The 18,747-nt window shown below is 50.5% G+C and overlaps 7 protein-coding genes across 7 annotated transcripts; 3 read left to right on the plus strand and 4 right to left on the minus strand.

Annotated features, from left to right (window-relative positions):
* Positions 1-712: 712 nt before the first annotated feature.
* On the minus strand, positions 713-2,163 carry COCVIDRAFT_24048 (hypothetical protein; the record flags this gene model as incomplete). Its single annotated transcript, XM_014704112.1, has 6 exons — positions 713-944; positions 997-1,464; positions 1,513-1,650; positions 1,699-1,780; positions 1,846-2,044; positions 2,155-2,163. 6 exons carry the CDS (start codon positions 2,161-2,163, stop codon positions 713-715), a joined length of 1,128 nt encoding a protein of 375 aa, XP_014559598.1.
* Positions 2,164-3,123: 960 nt separating this feature from the next.
* Positions 3,124-4,401, plus strand: COCVIDRAFT_35138 (hypothetical protein; the record flags this gene model as incomplete). Its single annotated transcript, XM_014704143.1, has 3 exons — positions 3,124-3,232; positions 3,283-3,321; positions 3,371-4,401. The coding sequence occupies 3 exons, from the start codon at positions 3,124-3,126 to the stop codon at positions 4,399-4,401; spliced, it is 1,179 nt and encodes a 392-aa protein (XP_014559629.1).
* A 574-nt stretch (positions 4,402-4,975) lies between these two features.
* On the minus strand, positions 4,976-9,593 carry COCVIDRAFT_35139 (glycoside hydrolase family 76 protein; the record flags this gene model as incomplete). The annotated part of the gene is made up of 6 exons (XM_014704144.1): positions 4,976-5,566; positions 5,637-6,119; positions 6,172-6,416; positions 6,524-6,528; positions 7,757-8,050; positions 8,110-9,593. 6 exons carry the CDS (start codon positions 9,591-9,593, stop codon positions 4,976-4,978), a joined length of 3,102 nt encoding a protein of 1,033 aa, XP_014559630.1.
* A 372-nt stretch (positions 9,594-9,965) lies between these two features.
* COCVIDRAFT_35141 (hypothetical protein) lies at positions 9,966-10,830 on the minus strand (the record flags this gene model as incomplete). Its single annotated transcript, XM_014704145.1, has 4 exons — positions 9,966-10,394; positions 10,450-10,610; positions 10,660-10,768; positions 10,819-10,830. The coding sequence occupies 4 exons, from the start codon at positions 10,828-10,830 to the stop codon at positions 9,966-9,968; spliced, it is 711 nt and encodes a 236-aa protein (XP_014559631.1).
* A 321-nt stretch (positions 10,831-11,151) lies between these two features.
* On the minus strand, positions 11,152-12,888 carry COCVIDRAFT_91455 (hypothetical protein; the record flags this gene model as incomplete). Its single annotated transcript, XM_014704146.1, has 1 exon — positions 11,152-12,888. The coding sequence occupies one exon, from the start codon at positions 12,886-12,888 to the stop codon at positions 11,152-11,154; it is 1,737 nt and encodes a 578-aa protein (XP_014559632.1).
* Positions 12,889-13,204: 316 nt separating this feature from the next.
* COCVIDRAFT_24054 (hypothetical protein) lies at positions 13,205-17,667 on the plus strand (the record flags this gene model as incomplete). The annotated part of the gene is made up of 5 exons (XM_014704113.1): positions 13,205-14,579; positions 14,630-14,801; positions 14,848-14,914; positions 14,964-17,301; positions 17,357-17,667. The coding sequence occupies 5 exons, from the start codon at positions 13,205-13,207 to the stop codon at positions 17,665-17,667; spliced, it is 4,263 nt and encodes a 1,420-aa protein (XP_014559599.1).
* A 401-nt stretch (positions 17,668-18,068) lies between these two features.
* On the plus strand, positions 18,069-18,589 carry COCVIDRAFT_91188 (hypothetical protein; the record flags this gene model as incomplete). The annotated part of the gene is made up of 2 exons (XM_014704147.1): positions 18,069-18,145; positions 18,304-18,589. 2 exons carry the CDS (start codon positions 18,069-18,071, stop codon positions 18,587-18,589), a joined length of 363 nt encoding a protein of 120 aa, XP_014559633.1.
* Positions 18,590-18,747: the final 158 nt, after the last annotated feature.

The raw sequence follows: 18,747 nt of genomic DNA on the forward strand, positions 1-18,747 counted from the left end.
TAGAGAGTGATTGGGAAAACACCGAGTGTCCAGAACATGCAACTGCATTAGGCTCATGCACCGAGCTACAAATGCCTCTTATTCGCCAGACAATTCTCTTGTCCACATAACTTACATACAACACACGACTCTCCCCCCATCTATCTGCCTGCTGACATGACTGACTTGACTGCGACCATGCAACTATCCAAAAAGCAAAAGAGCTTGCATATGTACACGTATACACACACACATACCCAGCCACAGGACTCAATACACACACACACGCAAAAAAAACCATCAGCGATCAGAGTGATATTAGAATGTGAATTACTACCTCCTTACGTGAAGGAACCAAAAGGCGGGGGGAATAAGTATCGAAAAAGGCTAAGTAAACATACGAGAAGCGGTGTCATGTTTGGGGACCGTGTAGCCGCAGACCACATCCAATGGCAAAAACACTGTCCGTTAAATAAATCAAAGGCCCCCAGACTAAAAGAAGAAGTGAAGTCCGACATTTCGACCCCGTCCTTGCTCACTTGTCGGCGCATCCCCAAGAAAATCCCTCCTCCATTTGCACAAAACGCCACCGATGCTGGGTCAGTCAAACCGTCTCTTGTGGTCCGTCTCTGGCTCTTCCTTTTTGCCTGTCCAAGCGCGCTGAACGCTGATGCCCAACATCAGTGCCAATGCAAAGGCGGAGCCGGGCGTAACGCATGCCACTCGGACACGCTTAAGCATCGTCCGCGTCGTCATGCGCCATACCACTCTGTTCCCGGTGCATGCGCGCCTCAATCTCCTTCAGTTGGCTCTCGCGTGCCAGGAGCTCCTGTCGCTTCTCGTTGATTTCGCGTTGTACCTTGACTTCAATCTCGCGCAGCTTCTCTTCTTCACGGCGCAGTTGCTCCTCCTTCAGACGCACTGACTGGCTGGCAAGGTCCTCGGGGTTCATCGACGAATCGTTCCTATATTCCGTTAGCATTCTACTTCACATCACGTCATGTCTCAAAAACTTACGAAGCAGCACCACCCTCAACACTCTTGCTAAGCTTCTCGGTACGGTAGTTCTCGTACAAGAAGTCGTGCGTGATTTCCTTGAGGTCAGCAAGATGGCTGTGCAGAAGCGCGCTTCGCACGGCAAGGAAGTCCGAGTGGCGGGGGTTGTCGACCTCTACGATACCCCAGGGGTACTGTCGTGCTCGCACCCGTCGACCGTTCACCTCGACAATGTCCTCGGATCCAACAATAGCAAAGGGCATCAAGCCACGGAGCTCGGCGTTCTCCTCAACCGTGTCCTCGTCGTCTTCTTCAACATCGTAAGGGAAGTTGTATACAGGGATGCGGTAGTGCTCAATGTCCTCCATGACGAGCTTTTTCGACTCGGCGAGCTCAGCGGGTGTGAGTGAGTCGGCCTTACCGATCACGGGAATGACGTTGCAGCGGGGGGAAAGGCGCTTCATGAGCTCAATGTCGAGTTCGCGCAGACTAGGGGTTCGTGTTAGTAGGACCCTGACTCATATCAGGAGCACATACCCATGGCCAGTAGGCGTGATGAAGTACAGCAGTACGTGTACACGGTCGTCACGGAAGCGTGGGTTACGCTTGATACGCGACTCTTCGGCAAGAATGCCATCGTACTGTCGCTCAAGGTATCCGACGATCTCTGAGAAACTGCATACAGGTAAGTTGGTGTCGTCATGGTTGCTGCAAGGTCCTTACCTGGCCTCGTTGTCAATCTGGTCTCCAAATCCGGGCGTGTCGACAATTGTGAGCGAGATGCGGGTACCTTCCTCATCGAGTTCTGGCCATTGTTAGTAGCTGCCTCATGGCGTGATGGCCGTGTCCACCGCCAATAAACAAACTTACCGACAGTGATGGGCTTGATCTTGACGCCCTCCTCAACGTGGGCAGTTGTAGGGTCATCCACCTCCTTGTGTCCAAGCACCTGCTTGCCGCAAAGCGTGTTGACGAAGGTTGTCCGGCCAGTACCTGAGGCACCGCAAACCATCAGGCAGAACTGGATTCCCTTCTTGACATTCTTCTTTCTGCGCGTCTTGTTAAGCGCCTGATGCATTGTTAGTGACTGGAATTGATGGCAGGGTCATATGTAGAGGGCAGGGTAGCGGCGTGTGCCCGATGGGCGCAGACGGGGTGTCGTGGGGAGGAGCGGCGTACCGAAGACATGATGGGCTGTGAAGGGTTGATGTGGTGTGTCTTGGATGGAGTCGTGTACACACAATGGAGACTGCCGGAAGAGGGCGTGGGATTGCGGGTGAGAGAGTACGGAGAGACAGAAGATGAAGACTGTCTGTTGTGTTGGAGCGGTGTCGTCGTGGAAATTTGGGGACATTGGCAGCTACTCCCTGCGCGATGCAAAGGGGCTCGCTAGCGGGAAACACCCTGGTCGGTGTCTCCTTCTTGGCGCAACCACCTGGCCCGACTACTTTGGGAACGATGTGCAACACGAGAAGGCCATCACTTGTCGTGTATGCTGAAAAATGCTGAGAAACGGCCATATTGGGTGAGAAATAGTACTGCTATTTTCATACTTGTCTCAACACCCATCTCTCACTTTCGTTGTGCACTTTGCCGGTTGCCGATAAGGATGCCCCATCGGCCTCGACGCGTGGTGATTCCCGACATTTAACGAACATGTTGTGTACTTGCTTTTGACGGGGACCCGCAAGTCATGGCACGCTACAATGGCGTGATGAAACAATTCCATGATATCTGATATGTGAATTCTTTGGCTCTCCTAGCCGTACAGCAGTATGTATTGGGCCCAAAGAGCATTCCGTACACAGGTCCTGCGTCCCACCAGTCACGCTTGCCAGAACCGGCTAGCTCCCGCATTACGGGGAAAGCCAGGCTTATTAGGTGGATGCAGATGACAAGGTGAGCTGTGACCTTGGAGCCCTGGACCCTCGATGTCGTCGTCGCCTACCCACTCTACGCTGTTCATACGTGTGCCGCCTCAGTCGCGGCTGGCAACAATATGGCCTAGCATGCCACCGAGCTCCTCGCACTTGCAGTCCCTGCGCTGATCAAAACATCGACTCCCGCATCCAAGAAGACGCCGCCCGCCCACCCCACCTTGTGTTTGAAACAACGCATAGCCGAATTACTCTATACCGACGACGGACCATGAATACCAGACCTATCCTCGACTCGGACACAGGCCCGTTCGTTCTTTCGGCCTCGTTTAACGCTGACTGCTCTCACTTTTCAGTCGCTCTGGAGACGGGATTCCGCGGTATGACGACGCCCTCGTCCAAGTTTGCCAACACCTACTGACGGTTGCAGTCTTCTCGTCAACAACATGTGAGGAAAGGATAGCCAGAGGTACTTTCGACGTGCTTGCACATATGTTCATGTGCTGACATTCCCGCAGAGGTTGGTGGCGGCATCGGCTGCGCAGAGATGCTCGGCAACAAGAGCTACATTGCCCTGGTCGGAGGAGGGAAGCAACCCAAGTATCCCCAGAACAAGGTGCGTCCCGAGGACTCCGACTGGATTTGGGTCGACAAAACTGACATATTCTACGAGGTTCAAATCTGGAACGACAAAACAGAGCGTTTTACCACGTCGGTCGAGTTCAAGACACCCATTCAGCGTGTGCGCCTATCGCAGACGCACATGGTTGTTGCGCTGCTGAATTCGGTGTGCATATATAAGATGAAAGTGCCTCCGGTCAAAACGGCTGAGTATGAAACGGTCAACAATCCGTTTGGGCTGTTGGAGCTAGGGTCGAATATTGTCGCGTTCCCCGGTAGAGCCGCTGGACAAGTCAAGATATACGATCTGAACACGGGCAACGTCAGCATCATCCCCGCCCACGAAAGTCCACTACGCGCGATCGGCATAAGCAGAAGTTGCGATCTCATAGCAACTGCCAGTGAGCAGGGCACCATCATTCGTCTCTGGTCATTCCCATCCTGCACCAAACTAGCGGAGCTTCGCCGCGGCGTCGATCCTGCTGCCGTGTTTTCTCTTGCATTCTCTCCGGACGGCTCGACGCTCGCTGTGACCTCGGACAAATCTACACTGCACATCTACGATCTCAAAACAGCAACTGCCGCGGCGCAAGCCGATCCAGCGCAGCACAAGTACGGCATCCTGTCCAAGATTCCGCTTCTACCCCGGCAATTCTCCGACACATATCCCACTGCCACGGCCAAGTTTGAAATGGGAGATGAGCCTACCTCTTGGGGCCCGCACGGCAAATCTGCTACCTTGAGTGCGGGCATTCCCGGCGTACCCGGCGGCAGGCCTACGAAAGGATTGATTGGTTGGCTGGATGACCAGACGGTACTAGTTCTTGGCGCTGGGCAAGACGCTCGGTGGGAGCGCTTTGTCATGGGAGTTGACGACAAAGGGAAGAAATGTCTTGTTGCGAATGGCTGGAGACGCTACATCGACTAGGAGAAGACGTTGTTGCAGGAGGTTTTGGAACGCTCATCGGGCAACCAGAGGCGGAAACCGGAGATTGAACCGGACGATGATTGGGATATTATGACGCTTACTTAATTTTTCACTGTTGTAATGATTGGTAGAATGAACTTAGTGATTCAGGGAAGGCGTTGGTAGCATCAACGGGACATTGATACCCATTTTTAGATTTCATACAATACATGCTTATCACCAGATGCCAGATGAATATCAATTTGAAGCTTGGATATGGCATTGAAATGACACAAAAATCAAAGAGTATATCGTTGACGGCAAAGTTTTATGTTTCTTAAAACGACCAAGTCGTTTTTAAAGAGTCTAGAAGAGGAAACGAAGAACAATATATGTTTTCTTTTCAGAAACTTTTTTTTTAATATTCAAGCTTGTGATTAGGAATAGTCTTTTGTCATTACAATTCCCGGGCACTTTGACAGTTGACCCCGCCTCATCTATTCCAATTTCCAAATGGGTATAAATATGTAAGTAAAAAAAAAAAGCGAAAAAAAACCCCCGAAATCGTATATACAAGTCCCTCCATGTCAAACCATCAATTTAACATCCAAACCGAGCCTCCAATCAACATGACGGAAACCAAGATGGTGATAATGGCCGCGCCCGCCTTGTCCGCGGTGGTAATATCCGACTGAAACTTTGGCAACCTATCGTCATCATTTCCAGACCCCAACCCGGGATCCCCTTTACTTGTGCCGCCCGTCGAATTCTTGAACGGCGGCGCCACACGCTGCGCATTCAACACGCTGATAACATTCAGGGCCGTCATCTGCGGACCCACACCACCTACGCCATCAAAGCCCTGATTATACCAGCGCATCCCGCACTGGTGGTCGCCGCCGTTATGCTGCGATGGGCCCTCGCACGTTTGCGCGGCCGCGACAGCGGATTTCTGGAGGCGCGGCAGGATGGTGGGGGCGAATTCGGGGGCGACTTGCACGGTGATGCCGAGCCAGCGGGCGAGATAGGCTTTGAAGGATTCCTGGTCCGTGTCGCAGACTTTGTTTGCTTCGCAGATTTCAATCATGACGCCGCCCTTGTCCTCGGGGAAGAACATTTCGGATTTGTTGAGGAATTTGGAGAGAGCGGTTTTCCATTTTTCGGCGCCGTTGGTGTAGTTGTACATCTGGTTTCGTTGGGGTTAGTTTGGCTTTTTGTTGGGGAGAGGGGAGAGAGAGAGGAACAGGAGAACGTACGTATGCGGCGCCGGCTATCATGATGCCGTAGTTGTAGGTCCATGGAGTCTGGTCTGCTTTGCTGCAGGGAGGAGTTGTAGTCATGCTTGTGCCGTCGTAGACTTGGCCGTCGCCTGGCAAGATCGGGCTGTTTGACATCCAGTCGAAGGCTTTTTCCGCCCATACGGCATAAGTATCATTGCCTGTGTACATGGCTAGTCGTGCGCCGAGATGGAAAAGACCGCCGTTTGACGCAGTGTTCTTGTACGTCCAACCATTGAGCCATGGGTAAATCTGCCAGCGCATGCCACCACCGCAATTCCCGTCGGCAACCTCCTTCTGGTAACGACCCACGAACTGGTTGAAGACGGATTGAGTCATGGCGAGCCAGCCAGGCTGGTCGTCCGGGGGGTCCTTGAGCTTATACTCTGCTGCGGCCATCATGGAAAAGGCCCAAAACACTTGATCGTCGTTTCCCTCGTTCTTGGACTGGTTCGAAGGCATCTAAACATAGTGAGTGAATTGTTCCGCTGAAACTCGGTAGGAGATGCAATACCAGATCAAGATGATCTCCAAACTGGTGTATCAGACCTTCACGAATCATTTCATTGTACTGGTCATCCCCAGTATAATGCCAGTAGTCTAGCAATGTGCCAAACATGGCGCCTGCCTGCCACCAGTAATATGGTGGGTACAAGATACCTGGGTAGCCTCCAAGCACATGGATGCCCTTGTCGTCAATTGTCGCATATTGAGCGACAAGTTGTCTGGCGACCTTGCTGGAAACATCATTGATAGAATCTGTGACAACGACATCAACTCATGTAAATGTGTATGGGGTTGAGCGGACATAAGCCCTCACCTAGGGAGTTTGGGTCTAGAGTTAAAGCCTGAGTAAGTGGTCGCACGACGTCTGATGATAGCAGAGAGAGTGCCGCTAGCGCTCGCATAGGACTGAACAACCTCATGACCGCATGGAAGATGTAACTGGAGTGATGCTAACGAGTGGAGACCCAGGATGTCAGGTGTAGCCTGGTGGTAATATTACACTATGTTACTTCGGAAAAGAAACGAGCGAAAACAGGAACCGGCGAGGCAACTAGTCGGGTGACACGAGGGTAGAGGGAACGAGAGGGAAGAGGAAGATGTGAAAGAGGGACACCAGGAGTGAGAGACGGCGAGATGACGAAGAAAGAGTGGACGGGATCGACGGGGAAGCATCTGACAAGGAATACCAACATGCCATGTGCCCGATGGAGCAAAGTTGGAGCTATTTACGATGACGGCTGGTGTGCCACAGGGCTGGACACCTAATCCCGTATCCTGAGCGTCAGCAAATCACCTTGCGTGCGCCCGCTCTCAGCGGCCTCCCTTCCCACCTACGACAGGCAGGACAGGGCCCAAAGTGGAATACGCGAACCTAGCCGGGCCGCCACCATTATCAGCAACTCGGCTCCGGAAACTTACATGAGGGGAACCTGGCTAGGACCTCAAAGGGGAGTTCGCTTGCAAAAGTCTATTCGGCTAGGAAGGCTGTTTGGTTCCGGCATCCGAAAGAGATTTTAATGGGTAGTAGTCATGCTGGTCCCACGTTGAAGATGGCTTGAAACAAAAGAGGGGACCACAACGTTGGGCGGGGCGGGGCGGTTGGCAGGGAACTGTGGCGCAGGGCCGCCTGTCTGCCTTGGGCTGGCCAAGGATTCATGCCTTGCTTTGTGTATAGTGCCTGCATTGACCTGTATATTGGTCACGTTACAGCGGAAACGAGACGGAAGATACATACAGAGGTATAGAGTAGAGCGTGACACTTGTGTAGCTACAGAACATGTCTGGTTGACATCTGCTTCGCCACAGATACAAGCGTTTTCCAAGCATGCTTGCGCCGTCTTGAAAGGGCCTGTCATCAGTCTTGACAAGCGCATGCCAAGTCGCACGGAAGCGGCGGACGTCAGGGTTTTTGTGGGGAGCGGAAATTGTGATCGAATCCGCTATGCAGCGACAGCACCACAGTTTTCGTACCACCACCATGAAAATCACCAGCAAAGACGCAAAGATCAGATGGAGCTGACGACGAAGTAGTGAATAACGCGCGTTCTCAAATTTCGCTTTTCTATCAATATCCCTTTGTTTTTGTTGATTACATCCTGAACACGCCCCATGTGCTCTCCTTGTCGACGCGCTGATTCTGCCCACCGCATGCCATTTGCAATCCCATGCCGAGTACCCGCCGAGTGTGCTCCGGCGGTATGATTCCATCGTCCCATAGCCTGGCCGACCCAAACGTTGCTTCACTTTCGTGTTCGATTCGTGCCTTGAGCGCAGGATCCACCTTCTTGCCAACAGCCTCCATGACCGACGAAAGCTGCTCTGCGCCCATGACCGATGTCTTGGCATTCGGCCAGGTGAACATGAGCCGGGGCGAGTATGCTCGGCCACTGCAAGTAAAGCGTTAGTATTAAACAGACGCCAAAAGTCTAAATCGGATGACACTTACCACATGCCGTAATTTCCAGCTCCAGCACTAGATCCCACCACTACCGTGAACTTGGGAACGTCAACACAGCTTACAGCTGTCACAAGCTTGGCTCCGTTCTTCGCAATGCCACCCTTTTCGGCATCCTGTCCGACCATGAAGCCAGAGATGTTTTGCAGGAAAATGAGTGGGATATGACGCTTGCCGCATAGCTGAACAAAATGTGCACCCTTGAGTGAGCTTTCGCTGAAGAGAATACCATTGTTGGCGACAATGCCGACTGGGTGTCCGTAAATCTTTGCGAAACCAGTTACCAGCGTTGACCCGTACAGAGGCTTGAACTCGTCAAACGACGATCCATCGACGATGCGTGCAATCACCTCGTGGATGGGTATCTGTCGGCGCAGGTTGGTACCTACAATGCCAGACAGCTCCTGAGGGTCATACAACGGCTCCTGATAGCTCGGCTGCGCAGTAACGGTCTGGTTGCGGTGCCAGTTGAGGTTACCAATGCTTCTTCGTGCCAGGACGAGCGCGTGCGCGTCGTCAACTGCTAGGTAGTCCGTGACACCGGAAACCTCGCTGTGGAGCTTACCTCCGCCGAGATCCTCAGCTGAGACGACTTCGCCCGTGGCTGCCTTGACGAGAGGTGGTCCCGCAAGGAAGATGTGACCTTGGTTCTCTACGATAATGTTCTCATCACTCATGCTAGGCACATAGGCGCCACCTGCTGTGCATGGTCCCATTACCACACTGATTTGCGGGATTCCCATGCTTGACATGCGCGCCTGGTTGTAGAAGATGCGACCAAAGTGATTCACGTCGGGGAAAACATCGGCTTGGTTGGGAAGATTGGCGCCTCCAGAATCTACCAAGTAGATGCACGGTAAGCGGTTCTCTTGCGCAATTGTCTGCGCTCGCAGGTGCTTCTTCACGGTAATGGGGTAGTATGTGCCTCCTTTGACTGTCGCGTCATTTGCAACCACCATGCATTGAACGCCGTTGACGCTGCCAATGCCCGTAACAATGCCACCTGCAGGCACGTCATCTTCGCCGTACATGTCATAGCCTGCCATTTGGCTCAACTCGAGAAAAGGCGTGCCGGGGTCGATCAGGGCAGATATTCTGTCCCGAACCAGCATCTTGCCTCGTTGTATGTGCTTGTCCCTCGCCTTCTGCGGGCCGCCCTGCGCGATCTTGGTGTGAAGATTGACGAGCTTCTCAGTTGCTTCGTCCATTTGGCGCTTGTTCTCCTTAAAGTCGGCATTGCTCGTGTCGACGTTTGTGGGGATGACGGAGACGGCCTCGGCATGGTGTGAATGTGTAAAGGTAGCGGCATTGCGCGTGCCTTGATGCAAGTGCCCAGCTCGTGATTGCGATAGTGTTGTAGGGCGAGAAGGGGATGAGAGGAGACAGCGCTGTGCTTGCGATCGGATGGCTGCGGCTGGTCGAATTGTGTTCTTGAGAAGGGCCAAAGCCTCACGAGAAGGTGCTTTGGGGACCATCATGGGCTATGAAATTCCGTGCTCTGGGATTATGGATGAGTGGGCAATGTTTTGCACGATATGTAGATAAAAGGTGGCACCCCGCACAATGAGACAGAAGGAACAAATACTGGAACTTGGCCCGACTGACGGCCCATCCAAGGCCGCGATGGCTGTTTACCGAAGTGTGTCGAAGCTGGGGTTCCGATGACATCTCAAGACCGCTGTTAGCCGTACCGCGGCTCTGCGGGGAAGACACGCTAGTCACAACAAGCAGGTCCTTTGAAATTATTCAAGTGCATCACATTCGAACATTGAAAAATTATTTTCATTCAAGTGGTCTTGATCAGATAGAAAAATCAACAAACTTGTGTAACTAATGACGGCACTTGCTTACAGCTTGCCGCCGTCCACAGGCATCTCAACCACTTGGTCCAAGCCTTCATATTTGGGTATATCAAGATTGTACTTCTCTGCCATCTCTGGGCTCAAAAACCTACCACCAAGAAAATGACGACCAGAGAACTTCTTGATAAGGGGCTTGGGTGCTGTTAAGCTGATGAGTGCTGGCGGCATGAAGCCCTTGCCTAGTCCCGAGTCTCGAGGGCCCTCTTCAATGTCCCAAGATGACGGCGCATCAACCGATAGCACAGGAACAGAGGTAGATGCGAGTGCCTCGATAACCTTTGGAAAGGGTTCACGCACTTCTCCCGAAAAGCTGAATCCAAAGATGGCGTCGACAATGTGATCAGTTTGTTTCAGCGCGCCAGTGAAATCTTCGGTGAATGGCACTTTGAGGTCTTCCAACTGTTTCTTGAGCCGCTACGACGTGTGAGCATGTATGAGCCAGCATATCTTTTCGACCATCATCACTCACCTGGTAGAGCTCGTTTTTACTTTGCTTGGGGTAGTAAATCGTGGGTTGGTAACCGTAGTGAAATAAATGGCGAGCTGCGACGAGGCCGTCGCCGCCGTTGTTGCCAGGACCACATGCAACCAGGATGCGCTTGCCTTTGCTTAGAGGTTGTAATTTGAACACTGTTTTGATTAGTCCAATCATGAAAAGACATATCAGAGCTAAACATACCAGCTTGCGATACCGAGAGTCCGGCAAGCTCCATCAGTTGATCAATAGAGAACGCGCCAGTCGACATGAGTTCTTGGTCGAGCGCTGCAGCGCTTTTGGCCGACAGAGTCTACTAGAGCGTTAGCCTCTATACAAAATATTACTGCGCCAAAGACTCACTCTGATTGCCATTGTGAGGTTTGTAGAGAACTCTGAGTGGAATGGGATGGGTGTGATGTTCAAGAGATCAATTGATGCATCGGGTAGGCCTGACATGGTGCTTGCAATTACATCACTGGTCTCAACTGCGCATCTGGTCAGAGCAGCCCACCGCACCCTCCTTTTGTGTGTGCAACTCGATGCAACGTAATTACGTGAACTCGTCGCAGTATGATAAAAACGAAGAAAAAATTAATCTTTAGATTTGTTCTGATTTATTGAAGAGAAAAACAACTTCCAAACGTTGAGCTCACTTGTTTACACTGCCTAGATATATGGTATGGTAAGAGGGGTTCAGGGTACTCTGTAAGAATCCAGCACTCTAACAACATCCAGGTAAAATAGTTCCTGAATGCTTCGAGAATCTTTAGAGATGAGGCCTTTTGTGAGACAGAGTCTCGTCGCATCCCGGTACCCCTTGCCCATTCTTGAGGCCAATTTGGGCACCTCACAATCCACAATGTAATCTTGAAATTCCACAGCAGAGTAACCCTTAGATCCAGCAACTTGAGATGCTCTTTGCTGTACAATCTTGATGCTTTCCCTTAATCCGAGCTCCAAAAGGAGAATCCCCAAGCTGTATTGATCATGAGTATAATCAAATGGTATTTTGCTCGTACTGGAAGTTGATGTTGCTGTCTGCACCACGGCTGGCAAACCTTGCACGTCTGGATGGCGATAAAGATTGTATTCGAAATCATCCGTGACGCCTTCTGTTTGGTGGGAAGCAGATGCTTCCCTACTATATTCGAATCCTACAACAAAAGGTTTGTCGTAAGAAAAGCCACCGTTGCTCTCAGCGAAAAAGAGTATGTTGTCGCTACGGATACCCTTGTGAAGCCAACCAGCAAGATGCATGTACAACAAAGCTCGTGAAATGCTCCCAGCAATGCGATACCAATCTCCTGCGTCAAGGTCATGTCCGGCCCCTTCGAGGATTTGCGCTAAACATTGATGGTTTGTTCCAGGGACATTGAACACAAGGCCGTGCTCCAACTTCTCATCAACCAGATACCTTGTAACTACACCGATACAGGACAGTGTACGTAGCTCTGCAGGCTTATACTCAGCCTTGAGAAGCCTTGCCAAGTTCTCGATTCGGTATTGCAGCATCGTTTTGTACATTCCCCTCGAGTAATTTGGCGGGCATTTTGCAGGATCCACGAGCTTCCATTCTACTAGCACGCCTAGTGTAGTGCTATTCTTGGTAAAGAAGCCGTAGCTCCTACCAGACTTGTCCTCTCTTGTACCGGTCTCTTTCAGAAACCGTTCCTTCTCCTTTACATTCTCACTGCCAAGAACCGTCTTTCGGGCATCCATTTCTATGATTGCAGACTTGAGGAGGGCCAGCCCCCGCAGTTCCGAGTTCCCATCCGACTGTGAGCTCAATGTTTGCAGCTTTGCTAGACTCATCGTGGCCAAAAGACTATTCAATGCTAGTTTTGCTGCAGGGTCAACTTTCGGGGGCGTGAAAAAGTCGAGCAATTCATCAACCAAGCTCTTCAACTGGTCAAGAGCTTTTAATGGTCCACCGTCATTCAGCGCCCATTTCATTTTTTCTTTCAGCCCAGCAGCACTCTGTATGCTTCTTAGTTTTTCTTCGAAATGTGTTCGCTCCGTCGAGCTCGGATTGGCCATGTCAAGCAGTTTCGTGATGGATGAGGCGGCGGATATCGATGTGTTGCCGGCTGCAGAGATTGCAGGGAAATCTTGCCCCAGCTTACCGAGTTCATCCAGGAAATGATAGATGAGAACGACATATTTCACAGCAACATCTCCGTGCTCCTGAAAACGCCTGTCTTTGAGATGCATGGAATCAGCGCCACGGTCCAGCCCCCATTCAACGCCCCATGTCTTCAACTTTGCAGCTTGCATTTCTAGTCTTGCTTGGAATATTTCAGCATCATCGGCGAGCTCGTCACCTTTTCTCCATAATTCGAAGCTTTTAACGCAACCCTGGAAGACTTGAACAAAAAAGCCAGCTCCACCAACTACGCCACTGCCAACGGCCAATCCGTCCGGAGGAGCCATATCGTTATGGGATTTGAGGGGCGAGCTGTGGTGGTTGATATGTAATGAGTGGGAATGAGGAAAGAGCTCTGGGCCTTTGGTGTTGGTGTTGTGCTGCGAGTGACACATCACGCGCCTGCACAGCCCTCTTGTGGCTGTATAGCCATGTAGTCACCCAATCAACCGAATGCATTTGTCGCCTTCAGAAAGCTGGCACGCCACGAGTTTCAGCTTCAGCTCAGGCAGCAATTCCAACACTCACTTTACACAAGAGTATCATGAACGGATCTTCCAGCTCATCAACAATCCAAACGTCGTGCATCTCCAGCCCTTCACAATGGCAGCTGAAAATGCAGCAACAAACGTCGGTTTCCATCAGTGTGACCACGATATCCTATCACTGCTTTCTATATTCACTCGCTCTCATCGGACATTAACTGTGGGGCTTTTACTGGTCGGAGTCCTCATTCACGACCAGAGTTTTGAACTCCCGCCTCCAATCAATCAAGGTGCATATTTCGAAGTATACAGCATTCCTTTCCGGTCTTTAACAAGATCATACTTTTCCCTCAGCGCTTCAGAGGTGCCTGGAGGAGCCCTTCCAGAGCTTGTCGCTGTCAAATGTCCGAAGATAATGGGTGAGCTGCGCGATAAGCGAAACCAGAAACTGTGGAGTTCCATGGCGATGGAGTTGCAGATACTGCGACACCCACATATCCAAGAACATGAAAATATTGTTTCCGTTCTGGGAGTCTGTTGGCGATCAACAAGAGACCAGATCATGCCGGCTTTTGTTATGGAGCTGGCCCATACAAATCTCGAAGCGATGATGCAGTCCGAAGGCTTCACAATCGACAAGATAAGTACCCGCAAAGCCTTTGGACTTGCCATCGATGTCTGCGCCGGCGTATCCGCACTCCACGAAGTTGGCATCATACACGGCGACATCAAGCCTGCCAACGTCCTGATATTCAAACATCCAGAACTCAAATTCGTCGCCAAAATCTCCGATTTCGGCTCATCATTGCTGAAAACAGATATCAAAGAGCCGATCCGTCTTCCATTCAGCAGTGGGATCTGGCAGGCCCCAGAGTGCAAAAAGGTTCTTGACGGTGAAAACCTTATCAGCGCAGATACATTCTCTCTTGCACTTCTAGTGTCATATATTCTCAGCAGAGGATACACTATGGCAATTTTTGAGGGTCATGGATCTGATGCGTCGTCTGAGCATCCTGGGCAGTCTGGGCCATCCGATTGGCATGAACTTTCTGAGCCATCTGAAGATGATATTCAAGGAATTTATGATAAATCGGCGCAATACATCTATCATACATTGAGCTGGTTTCTAAGGACTGTCATCGAAGCCGAAGAGAGCAAACGCTATGGACTGGCTGCTACAAAACATCCAAATGGAATGACGGATGATCCTGGGGAACACGAAGAAGCTGAGGATGCCACTGATGAAACTTCTCATATCAAGCCCATTGCCCAGATTGCGCGTGCAGTAGGGGAGACCGTCACGCCTCATCTTTTCCAGCCTTCACTTCGACCAAGAAGTAACATCCTACACCTGAATCTACGAATATGTCTTAGCTGGATTCTCAGTAGAGATATGTTAAACCCCTTGAATTACTCTGACCCCGCAACAATGACGCATTTCATCCAAGCGACAGACCTAAACCCGCAGGAACGCGAGATATTAAGTAACCCAGGTAAGAGACATTCGATATGTATTGGTGCAAGTGCTCATCTGCACACCAAGCGATCCAACGTCCAACAGAAGATGATAAGGCACGCGCTTGGAGTTTCGCACAAACGGCCGAGTATCTCGACAGAAGCTTTTACGCCATAGCCCAGAAACAGAATCTCCCACAACTTGATGAAATAACACAACCCGAGTCGGCTCATAGAATCTCTGAGATACTCAAGACTTGGTAAGAATGAAAGTCTATCAGCTTCCTCAAAAGCTAAGAGTGATAGGAAAAAACATGAGCTTCCAAAGCCAGAAGAAATGTACTCGATACGTGATGCTGGTGCAGTTTTGGAGGTATGAGATAAATGAAAGATTTAATACCCTCCATATAACGTTCCAGTAGGCAGATACATCGCTTGGCACTCTAAAAATCCTTCCAACTCCAGTCCTGAACCAAATCGTTGTTGAAATGACGGCCGTCGCACACGATGAACGAGAAGACAAGCTACGTCGAGCAGAAGCTGCATGGCAGTGCTCTGTTCTTCAATTAAGACTCAGGAAGATGGAGAAAAGCAAACACGATGAACTCAACTCAATACTTCGACTAATGCTTCTTGCAGCTCGACTAGGACATACTGTAGCTGGTGGGATGGTTGGGTGGCTTTGCGCTGTATTCGAGCTAGACCTGTCGATTTCCCTAGAAGAAGAGAAGCAATGGCTTTATGCAGCAATCTGTATGGGCAACTCTACAGCACGAAGACGGTTGTCATCCCTCGATATAGAAGAATGCCAGCGGGCAGTCTCACATCTTCGTTCTCAATACGTTGGGATTGGGCTTGCAGCGCCCCGAAACTACTACGACTCAGACTGGGTGGACGATGATTCCTTCTTCAGGTTCATTGAAGATTCACCCAGCAGTCTTGGATCCATTTTCCAACTTGCCGCAACTGGGGGCCGCTACGAACTTGTCCACCGTATTGTCACCTCAAAAGCTCAAAATATGAACATAAACGAACTATTCAGGGGGAATGAAAGTGCTTTGCTAAAGGCATGTCGGTCCGGATTTGCTGAGATTGCTCTTCTTCTGCTTGAAAATGGCGCTGATCCCACTTTGGCAAACGACGAGGGAGTTACTCCGTTACACTTCCTGAGCTCCTTTGATGAAGAACATATCCCAAAAATCACAGACGAACTGATTAAGACAGGAGCAGACCGAGAAGCCCGTTCGCACCAAGGGTGGCGATACAGGCAGGGCATTGACTCAACATATGGGACCGTTGAAGGTACTCCATTAACCTGGGCTGTTGCTGCAGGTAATGAAACAGCCACTCAGGCACTCATGGACGTCGGGGCGGACCCTTTTGATTTGAATGGAAGAGAAATAGAGTATGATGACGCTTGGACCAATAATGTCCATGTTTTTCCTGTATGGCAGGCTTGCATCAACTGTCAATACCGATTACTCGAAATCTTACTTGAGGCTCCGAAAGACTACTCTGAGAACCTGAATTCAGTTTACCGCAAGTTTGGGAGTCAAGGTTTGAAGGAGCCATTCGCAATTCTGGGCTGGTTAGTCACTGATGGGAATTCCAGCACTTTCAATCGGATTCTTATTCATGGAAGTGATTATGAGCAGGCCTTCCAAAGGACCTTCGAAATTCTTATACGCCATGGAGCAAACCCGCTAGATATTAATGGCAAAGGACAATCCGTCATTGTGTCTGCTCTGGAACGAAGTCAACCGTACATATTGGACTACTTGATGACCTGGCAGGACGGGGAACTACAGCCAGACAGTTCACAATGGATACGCTGTCTTTGGACTGCTTGCTCTCTTCAAGACGAAGTGGCATTTCAGTCGCTTGTCTCCCATTCGAAAGCAGACAAAATCTCTTCGCAGCAGTGGGATGCCTTTTTTGCCGGACTGCATGCCCTTCCTGAGGACACTGAATATCTCACCCACCTTGACCATTACCGCAGGTCAGAAGCCAATTTCCACAATCATTTCGAGAGTGCACTTTTTGCGGGAAAGTACACTCTGGCTCGTTGGATCTATGAAACGGGAAAATGCGACTTGACCAGAATGACCGATGGGAAGACGATTCTCGGCCGACTTATTGTGTCATCCAAGGCATACAGCAATTCTTCCCACCATATTGATTTTTTCTTAGACATGGTTGATACAGATACTGTGTACTACGGTGTATTTGAACTTGATGGCTCGAAAATGTCTGCATTACATGCAGCTGCTTTTATGGTGAAATACCGGCCCGGCTCGTCTCGCTCTACTTCGGCGCTCCAAAGTATTGTCAGACGCAAGTATGAGCCAGCATACTTGAACCTGATTATCTCCGAGGGCGGATACAAAGGTAACACCGCATTACATCTCGCCGTGCGAACGTGCAATGAGGACTCTGTACGTTATCTCCTGGACGAGGAGGGAGAAAGCCTGGACCTTTCACTACTAGACCATGAGGGCAACAGTCTCATAGATCTCACAAGCTTTCTCTTGAAGAACCAGGCCCCGCAAATGGAAGCCTGGGAGATGCCCGAAGAGGAGCGTAAGGAGGCTGACCTACGTCACTTTCAAAGCTCGATATTGATATTACATATGCTCTACTCCACAAGGCGTGCACGGCCTAGGAGAGTTCTGGCATCTGTCACTAGAATCGAGGTCGATGTGCTCTTTGTCATTCTGTATGAGCAAGAAGAGTTTAAGATGATGAAGGCTCAATGCTCAGGTACAATCAACCCTTAACTGAAGCTTACTCCGGAAGCCCGCTTACACACTTCCAGTATTCAATGGCTTGTCACCCACGCAAATCATGCGTCTTGGTGCAATGTACTCAATTCAAGTGCGCTGGGACCTCACTCTGATATGGCCACAGATTGTCGAGCGAGGTCCTGAGCTCCCGCTCAACAGCTCTTTCTTCCTTTTCAGGGCCACGGAAATGTCTGAAGAGGAGTTTGACAGTGTTTCATCTAATGGGAACGTCATCCGTCGAGAGCAGTACCAGAGTAACCCAAGTGGCGAGCACTCGGATATGGTTCTGGCCATGCAGAATCTTATGTTAGAGATGATGGAACAATCCAGGGAACCAAGCTGAAAGCTCGGATGGATTTGATTGATTTCTATTTTTGGTGATATCTTAGCAATATTTCAATCGAGCTGTGGTCAACGTTGCCCGGTATTCACAATTGAGAGAATTTCAATAAATATGCAACAAATAACCCTTATGGAGAAACCACTTATCTCGCACGGAAACCAACACATTTCATTTCCATAAAACACACTCAACCAAAATCCCAAGGACATCTCTACAAATCTACACAACTCAACTCAAAAAACGCTAAGCCCAAATAGTCACAAACAAGTGGGGTCATGCACCACCGGCAGATCTTCGGGCTCCGCCCCAAAAAGATCCCCAAACCACCACCACTACATCCATCCCGCCAAACACCCGTCCGGTCGCAACAGCGTCCTCACACACATACACCACCAGAAACAATGGTATTAAGAATACGCCTCGCGCGCTTCGGCAAGAAGCACGCACCCTTCTACAACATTGTCGTCGCACACGCCCGGTACGCCCATTTCGCAATCCACCCACGTACCTCTACAAGTCCAATTGCTTCTCCCACAGCCACATGTCTCCTTCTTCGAACCTCCCAAAACACCTCAAATATGCGGGGGAAAAAACGGGTCAAATATCTATTTACAAATGCTAACCCACAATCAATAGCACAGCACGCAACTCGCGCCCCCTCGAAGTCTTAGGGACCTACGACCCCAAACCCCAACCGCCCCGCCCCGGCGACACATACGGTCGACCCTGGAAAGACATCAAGCTGGATATAGCGCGAGCGCGGTACTGGGTCGGTGTAGGCGCGCAGCCAAGCGACACGGCGTGGAGGATACTGAGCATGGTGGGCATTCTGGAGCCGCAATACCGAGTCGGACAGGTGCAAGGGCAGGTTGTTAAGGCGGATTCGGCGTTTAAGAGTTTGGTGCCTGAGAAAGAAGGCTGAGGCGTAGGGGGGGGGGTAGGAGGAATTGCCTGAAGGGGAGGGGAGGGGGAAGGGGGTGTGGTATGATATTATATGTTATGTGGGAAAAGAACATTACGAAGGGCGTTTATTCGAGGAAATTTTCAATTACTAGGATTGAAGAAGGAAGAGAGAGAGAG

The sequence above is a fragment of the Bipolaris victoriae genome (genome assembly GCF_000527765.1).
Source record: "Bipolaris victoriae FI3 unplaced genomic scaffold scaffold_17, whole genome shotgun sequence".
Classification (NCBI taxonomy): domain Eukaryota; kingdom Fungi; phylum Ascomycota; class Dothideomycetes; order Pleosporales; family Pleosporaceae; genus Bipolaris; species Bipolaris victoriae.